General features: G+C 45.8%; 1 protein-coding gene across 1 annotated transcript; it reads left to right on the forward strand.

Annotated features, from left to right (window-relative positions):
* The first annotated feature begins 699 nt into the window (after positions 1-699).
* LOC120690601 (transcription factor bHLH139-like) lies at positions 700-3,616 on the forward strand. The gene is made up of 5 exons (XM_039973310.1): positions 700-2,278; positions 2,404-2,622; positions 2,713-2,778; positions 2,874-2,939; positions 3,036-3,616. The coding sequence occupies exons 1-5, from the start codon at positions 1,778-1,780 to the stop codon at positions 3,123-3,125; spliced, it is 942 nt and encodes a 313-aa protein (XP_039829244.1). The 5' UTR covers positions 700-1,777; the 3' UTR covers positions 3,126-3,616.
* Positions 3,617-8,197: the final 4,581 nt, after the last annotated feature.

Raw genomic sequence — 8,197 nt, forward strand, 5'->3', positions numbered from 1 at the left:
TTTATCAGGCTTTTTTCCCTTAAGTGTGTGACCCTATGGGCTCACATGCGAATAGACATGGCCCGAGTACTCTTACTCGGCCCAATAATAGACAACGGCCTCTAGCAAGACATGTCAACTCCTATACGCACGCAAAGATCATATCAGACGAGCCGTCACAATGTCATATACATGTTGTTCCTTTTTCCTCACGATATTTGGTCTAGCTCCAAGCCAACCGCTCTTTCTCGATCCTGTGATTCGGAATCCTTGGTTAACTCTTAACCCCAGTATGTCCATGCATTTCCTGATCCGAATCACTCGAGGGGCCCAGAGATATCTCTCTCTTGCAGAGAGGGGCAAATCCCATCTTGACCGACCAATGCTCACAGCATGCTTCTTGACAGACCCGAAAGCCACATTTATAACTACCCAGTTACGGTGTAACGTTTGATGGCTCCTAAGTAAATCGGTTCACATCTTAAGTACATACAACGATCTCAGGTCTTAGGACACAGCGTACATATTATGTAATGAGAAATCATCTCGTATTGGGTCAGTTCAATCTCATGTCTCACATGAGCCCACATTATTAGTTTGACATCACCATGTCCATGACTTATGAAACGTAGTCAATCAACTAATACATGTGCTAGTCTAATATTCATGTGTGTCCTCACATGAACTCCGACTAGGAATACTTTAGAATATTCATACAAGTAAAGAGTTTCACAAATACTTCACATAAGCATTAATCAATACAAGTTGTCATCCATGAATATTCAAGGAACACTTTATTAACCATGAATACAAGAAAATATGATTGCCTCTAGGGCATATTTCCAGTTTGGTGCAATTCATGTGTGCAAAATGGCTGTAAATTTGATGCAGATATTATAAGCTCTAAAAGTTTAACAAACAGTAAGAGCTGCAAAGGGCCTGTGGGTGGAAGTTAATAATAATAATAATTATTATTATTATTGAGGAAATGGGTGGAAGTTATTGGTATGAATATCTAGCTAGTTGTATGCCACAGCCCTAAAGGGCAATATCACAGTACAGGAAATACATATTGTGGTAAAACCTTAGAGCACAGTGTAAAACGATTGGAACTATAGGTAGATGAAAAGCTGTACATTGCCCTAGAAGATACAGCATGATTTTCTGAGGCACTGGCCAATCCTTTTTGAGTTCTCAAGGACATTAAGACTTGAGATTCCATCCACCATGTTCGTGCAAGCCTCTATCTGTATCTCTTATTTTATTGGATTATTTCTTTCCAATAACATTCCATACAATCTCGTAGCGCCCCATACTGCATTATTTCTAAGGATAAACGTATGCTTGTCCTGGTTTTGAACATCACACTCGTTTTTGTTTTTTCCATAATGCATGAATGCTAAGGGAGATATCTCTGCAATCATTGAAACCAGCCTTCAGACACCGGCCACTCCGACCTCCGATTGGCCCGAGATTGCCTAACCAATCGTGATCTTGGATAAGTCACTTTCCTACCAACTATCAGTTGACATTTTCTAACCTTATAATGTGCACATCATCCAGAGTTCCAGTCAACACCTGGAGCGGCCGCTATCACCACAGTTCATCCCCAGCCGTGGGGATCCATTTCTTTAATGATGATTATGTTTCTAACTTCTGCAACTCTTGTCGGTTTCTTCAACCTTGTCTTCAGTATAAATACACCCCTCACAGCCCACATTTTTCCTTCACCAAGCACGTCTAACAGCACAGCACAGGCCTCATATCACTTCTACTTTCACATCCCTTACTGATAACAATGGAGTCTGGAGGAGTGATTGCAGAGGCAGGCTGGAGCGTGGTCGGGATGCCATCGCAAGCCGAGGAGTCGGAGATAATGGAGCAGCTACTTGGTACCTTCCCCTCCAATTATGAGGAAGGTGACCAAGAGTTTCCATGGCCTATTCAAGCTTCCAATGCATTCTACTCCCATTGCAATGCTAGTTCTAGTACATATAACTCCACTAACAGCAATAGTTCTGGTAGTCCCACTTTTGTTGTGCCATCTGAATATGGGGGCTACTATTTGAGCAACTCAAATGAGGCCCTACATCTCAACTTCTGCACTGCACCAATGCACCTGCACATGGACCAGGAACAAGGTGCAGCTCAGTTTATGGATACTATTCTTAACCCTCACGGGAGTAGTGATTCAAGCTGTGAGGATCTTGGGGATTCTGGCATGAATCTACTTGATTCCATTGGTGCTTCTGTCAAGAGAAAGCATCTGGAACAAGGCAAACTCGATGCCCCAACAAGAGTGAGTGTTTTTTATATGTTTTGTAATTACCTTACAATGGAAATGCATATACATCTCTCTGAAGTCTGAAATGACTAAAAAAAATGCAATGTGGATGCTGATCGGCTGATATGTACAAAACGCAGAGTCGGAAATGCGCAAGGAAGTCTGACTCGAAGAGGGTGAAGAAGACCATGCAACGGGAACTCCAGGATGGAGGCGTTGCTGCGAATGGGCAAAGCTCGAGTTGCTGCACATTTGAGAATGACTCGAATGCTTTTCATGGACCTGTTGCTGCTAAACTGAATGGCAAGGCTCAAGCTGACCGCCGGTCAGCAACTGAATCCCAAAGCCTCTATGCTAAGGTACTATCGATGATCTTCTGACTCTCTGTTAAAGAATGATAAATTTAAGCTAAATCCTCCATTACTTATGCCGTTGTTGGCTGTGTGCAGAAAAGAAGAGAGAGGATCAACGAGAGGCTGAGGATATTGCAGAATCTTGTACCAAATGGAACCAAGGTAAACTTCTGGGGAAGAAAAAGAGTAATCCATACTAACTGTGAAAGCAAAGAAGGTGGACAACTCAAACTACTATTTGTGGTGTATTATTGTAGGTAGATATCAGCACTATGCTTGAAGAGGCTGTGCAGTATGTGAAGTTCCTGCAGCTTCAAATTAAGGTGAGAACTTTTGCAGTTCAGTTCAGTTCCATTTTGAAAGCTCCATGTCAATGTGTTACTGAATCGTTGTTGTTTTTTATGAATTACTCTTTGCAGCTCCTGAGCTCTGATGAAATGTGGATGTATGCTCCGATTGCGTACAATGGGATGAACATTGGAATCGATCTGAACCTCTCTCAGCACTGATAGACAACTTCTAACAATCTGAAGTTACAGAAACTTCTGCAAACTATACTTCGAATATAATTCGGATTTGTAGACATAAGACAAACTCTTTGTCACTAACATGTTCCCGGTCTGATCAATAAGCCATTCTGGGGAACCCAACCTTTCGACAAAAATGAAGGTCGAAAGTAAACTTGTTCTTCAGTTTTTTTTTTTGGGTAACCAACCTGCAGTTACTGAAGAACCGGCTTGAATCCCACAAGGATATGGCAAAAGATGTAGTTACTGTACACCGGGAAGAGGCCCTGAAACTTGTCAAGATAAGAAAAGGCAACGGGTCTGATAAACCACATCTGGAGGCTGTCGTTTCGTTCTTCGCTTTCTATCATTGTTTTCTTTTTTTCTTTTTTTTTTAATTTGCTCTGGTAGCAAATTATGTATACAGTCAAACTGAGTCTGAGTGTACGAAAATAAAATAAAATAATCTGTGTCTAGCTGGCACTTTGGAGGCATGAAGTGCAGTGCAAGATCGTGCAACATAGTGAAGGCTTGCTTGTACTATTCCGTAGGAAATATACCCTTGCAACATCCCTTGGCAGTTGCAATTTTTTTGTTCTATTGGAACTCCATTTCGGGCCGTTTTCGTGACAAAGCGCAGAACATCTTCAGCATATTATTTCCGTCATTGGGAGTTAGTGGAATGATTTTATATCAGCCAATTGCTGACCTTATGTATGTGCAAATCATTGGCCCATCATCATCCCAAAGGAAACAAAAAGATAAAAACCATTGGCACATCAATGGCTGGCCTTCCAGTTGCGCAATTGTTTTTTCTTGTAATTATTTTAGGGCAAAACTAAACTGAAAGATTGAATAGAATATCATAACATTATACTTTCAACACTGAATTTGGCAAAGTGATCTTTTTTAAAGAAAACAAGATCTAAGAATTACACCTTCAATAATGATGGCATGCATCACCCTCCAAGTTTAAAAGTTGGAATCATATATATGTATTCAATGGGTTTCGAAAGTTGGATTGTGTGCATCTTGGATTGCAAGAGTACAAGCAGAAAGTTGGACTTCTTGGAATGTGCACTACTCCATCCATTCTCAATATTGGAGTTTCATTGTCATTCTTGAAATTGTACACCTCAGCAACGGTTGTTTGGCGAGGATCGGATTGAAAAACAAATTGTGGTATACTTTCATAGTCCCCTCTAACCCATGCATAAGATTTGGAGGGGATTGGTAGGAACACCGTGGCTGCTCCAAAACACCACCATTCCTTTACTACTTTACTAGCCTAGCCGAATTAAGCTAAGACACTCTTGTTGTAATCAGACACGTGCACCAGCTAGCTAGGTTTTCTTTTCGATCCATGTGGCGTCTCTCTCATCCTTTCTCCAAGACAGCAGCAGGAGTTGCTAATCTGTTTGTTTATCTGTTTGGTGCTCAACAGACTCAAATTCAGCTAGGAAACGTAGCTGTATAATCCTATCCTCAACTAACTCACCTTATCTAGATAGTACTAACATATGAACCATCCAATTCAATCCCGAGAGCTAACTAATGCTAGCAGCTCGAGGATAAAATTGGATTGGATTATCTTCCATATGTGGCCGGTGGGAGATGTGTTACCTTACAGGAGAGCGTCATCAGATTGTTTTTTTTTTAAACGAATCAGTCAGGAGAGCCGCTGATTATATTAAAAAAGAGATTAAGCCAAGAATGAGCGGTAAAACTGAAGAAAACATGAAACAAATAACGACCTGTTAGATTGGGACATCAACATAAGCTGCACTTAAGTTATCTCAGTCTAACAACTTTGGTCGGTCGGGTTGGGACATCGACACGAGCAATACAACGCAACCCCTTCTCTCTTTTTCAGTTAATTAACCCATTCTTTGTTTTATCTCTCTTTTTCAGTGGATCATGTTATTGACATAAGCAAACTATAGTTAAAAAAACAGTTTGAGGACAAGAAGTTCAAAAGCGAGAATGCATCGGGGCGTATGGGTGGGCAAAATACCCGAAACCCGAAAACCGAACCCGAAAAACCCGAGCCCGAGCCCGAAAAACCTGAACCCGAAAAACCCGAACCCTAATTCGGGTTCCAACCCACGGTACCCGAAATTATTACGGGTAATTCGGGTATCAGATCACGGTACCCGAACTACCCGAATAACCCGAACAACTTTAAGCCCAAGTATTTTTCGAGTTCAGCCCAGCCCAGCCCACCAAGCCAGCAAGGCCCACCAGTCTCACCCCAACCCTAGCACCCTGCACCCCGGTACCCAAGCCGCGAGCCGCACCCGCCCCCCACCCACGCACGAGTCACAACGCTCCCCAGACCCCAGCTCTCTCGATCCTTGCGGCATTGCCCCTGCTGCTGAGTGCTCGTGAGGGCCACATCCGCGGCCGTCTGAAGCTGCTTGGGCTGCCCAAGCTGGAGGCCGTCCGCGCGGAGGGGGAGTGCGCGTTCCCGGAGCTGCAGCGCCTGCAGACGAGGGGGTGCCTGCGGCTGAAGAGGATCCCGCTGCGGCCGGCGCGCGGGCAGCAGGGCACCGTGCGGATCGAGTGCGTCCAGGTGCCCGCCGGCCGCCGCCGCCACGCCCACCGCCCGGGCGTCCGCCGGCCGCCGCACCCACGCTCCAGGGGTCCGCCGGCCACTGCCGTCAACGCCGCGCCCACGCTCCAGGGGTTCGCCGGCCGCCGCCGCCGCCGCGCCCACGCTCCAGGGTCCGCCGGTCGCCGCACAGGGGCGCCCCGCCCGCCGCCAATTCGGGTTGTTCGGGTAAACCCGAACCCGAATTTTCGGGTACCCGAATTTTCGGGTTTTTCTTTTTTCAAGTTAATTTCGGGTAGCATTTTTGGAAACCTGAAATACCCGAAACCCGAACTACCCGACCCGAAATTTTCGGGTAACCCGAACGCCCAGCCATATCGGGGCGTAACCAGGGCCTTTTCATCTGTAGGAACACAAAGATGGGCCGGAACAATAAAAACGTGGGCCCCCGAGCCGAAGAATCAGCGTGCTTCGCCTGTACACACGATCTGCATCCTTTCATCTTCAGCTACTGACCACGTCCACAAGAAACGGGCCGAGAACTAGGCCGTTAGATGAGTTTTGGATCGGATGACGATGGATCCAGGATGCGATTGCAACTTGGCCACAGGGAACTGCGCGACGAGGAGGCTGCTGTGTGCCTGTGTCATCCGCCGCATCAATCCCAATCCCATAGGCTGCTGCCACTCGCTACAACTACTGTGCATGTCAGAGATTCACTCGTTGCTTGACCTGAAACAAGCTCATCCTGCTCGTTCTGTCATTCCCATTTTCTACCGGTGTTTAGGTGGTAGGCGTGCCCACAGCCCACATGCCTGCCGCCGAGCTCGTTCCGGCCAGCGACACGCGCGCGTGCGTGGATGCAAACAAAAGACTAGCCCAGCGCCATTATTCTTGTCATCAGTCTCCCTCCGGCAAAAGCTGATGAGCTCCTCCTCCGATCCATCCCCCCATCCCTCAGAAATACTGGCGAGAAGTGTAAGATGGAAATGGGTCGGATTCGCACGAATACAGATTCGGATATCTCGAATAATTATATTTGTGTTTTCTTCCAATTTCCATCTCTTAGGATGGAAACGGATCGGATTTCACACGGATACGAATTCAGATATCTCGGATATTTTCGGATATCCATTTTTCTGTTTTCTTACTGTTTTCATCCCTAGAGAAGTGGGCAGATTTAGAAGCGGTGGTCCCTGCTAATCGCCCCCGCAGAGGGGTTTAACTACGTTATCTGGAAGGCGATGCCAGAGCAAGCGCATGCAGACGGCGCCGATCCATTGGTTGGTAACCCTGCGATGGGCACCGGCCACCAGCAACGCAGTGGCCGGCCATTTTTCTTTCTTCCTTGCTTTGTGGTGCGGTTCCGCCTGCCTCTTCGTGCTCGCGGATGGCTGCCCGCGACGTGGGAGCGGTGGCCAATGGGTGCTGCGAGCTGGCATGATGGATCTTGTTACGACCTCGTCCTCTGCACGAGCACGACCAATGTCGGGCGCTGATTGCAACCCAACTGTTTTTTTCTTCTTCCTTTTCTCAGATACTCGAGCTGCTGTGTTTCATTCATCATGTCAAGGTTCAGTACGGGTGCTCCTTGATTTGATTGCTGGTGCTGCTGCTGCTGCTGCAGCAGCAGCTGCAGCCGGTCATCAACCCCGGATCGGTCAAACGATGGGGAACCACGACTGAAGATTAGCGAGTGGGCTGCAGGTTTGCAGTGAATTAGTGAGTTTTTAAAAGTCCAGACTGAAGAGCATGGAGGTTAGGAAAGGGGTTCAGTAGTGCAGCCACTTTAATCGATCCATCAGACAGGGGTCGGCAATTGCATGAGGTTCAGTGCAGGCGTAGGCAGCCTCCCAACGTGCAGTGCAGGCCCTTGAGCCAGCCTTTCAGCGTTGCTGCTAAAGCTAGCATTGGGGCCGTACGTAGATCAAATAACAAAAGTCCAATAAAACACAAAATTCCTAACTTCACTGGAGTCGCTGAAAAGATGCGACCAAAGCTCGGATGTAGTGCAATTTGAATGGTCGTAGCTTGAATCGATCATAAATCAGACTCACAAAATATAGGGTTTTGATGGTCCTCGCGTCCGCGGAGACAAAACTTGGTCCAGTGCCAGCGCGCCACCTTTTGCTCGCCTGCTTCGTTGTCGTCTCAAGCCGATGCCCAGGTGTCGCCATGCCATTGGAGCTCAGCAGCTCCCGGGTCTCGCTAATTTACGGTCAACCGTACGGGAGGCTCCCGTACGGTCGATTTCCGACAGCAGTTTTTTTCCGTTTTTAGAAAAACATTTCTCGTTTTCCGATTTTAGAAATTTTTTCTAAGAGAAATTTTGGATAGAGAAAAATTTTTGACGAGAAAAAAAATTAGAAACAAAAATTTGAGAGACAAAAATTGAGAAATTTTGGAAAAAAATTTTGCATTCAGAATAGAAAAAAATTGGTAGAAAAAATTTGCATCCGAAAACAAAAAAATGCTTAGAATAAAAAAAATTGCATCAAAATCAAAAGAAAAAAAGTTTGGGTAA

This window comes from Panicum virgatum, chromosome 9N (assembly GCF_016808335.1).
Source record: "Panicum virgatum strain AP13 chromosome 9N, P.virgatum_v5, whole genome shotgun sequence".
Classification (NCBI taxonomy): domain Eukaryota; kingdom Viridiplantae; phylum Streptophyta; class Magnoliopsida; order Poales; family Poaceae; genus Panicum; species Panicum virgatum.

Coding starts and splice junctions, on each gene's coding strand:
- LOC120690601 (XM_039973310.1), top strand. CDS start 1,778: ATGGAGTCTGGAGGAGTGATTGCAGAGGCAGGCTGGAGCGTGGTCGGG. Junction 2,279..2,403: donor AACTCGATGCCCCAACAAGA/GTGAGTGTTTTT, acceptor TACAAAACGCAG/AGTCGGAAATGCGCAAGGAA. Junction 2,623..2,712: donor CCCAAAGCCTCTATGCTAAG/GTACTATCGATG, acceptor GGCTGTGTGCAG/AAAAGAAGAGAGAGGATCAA.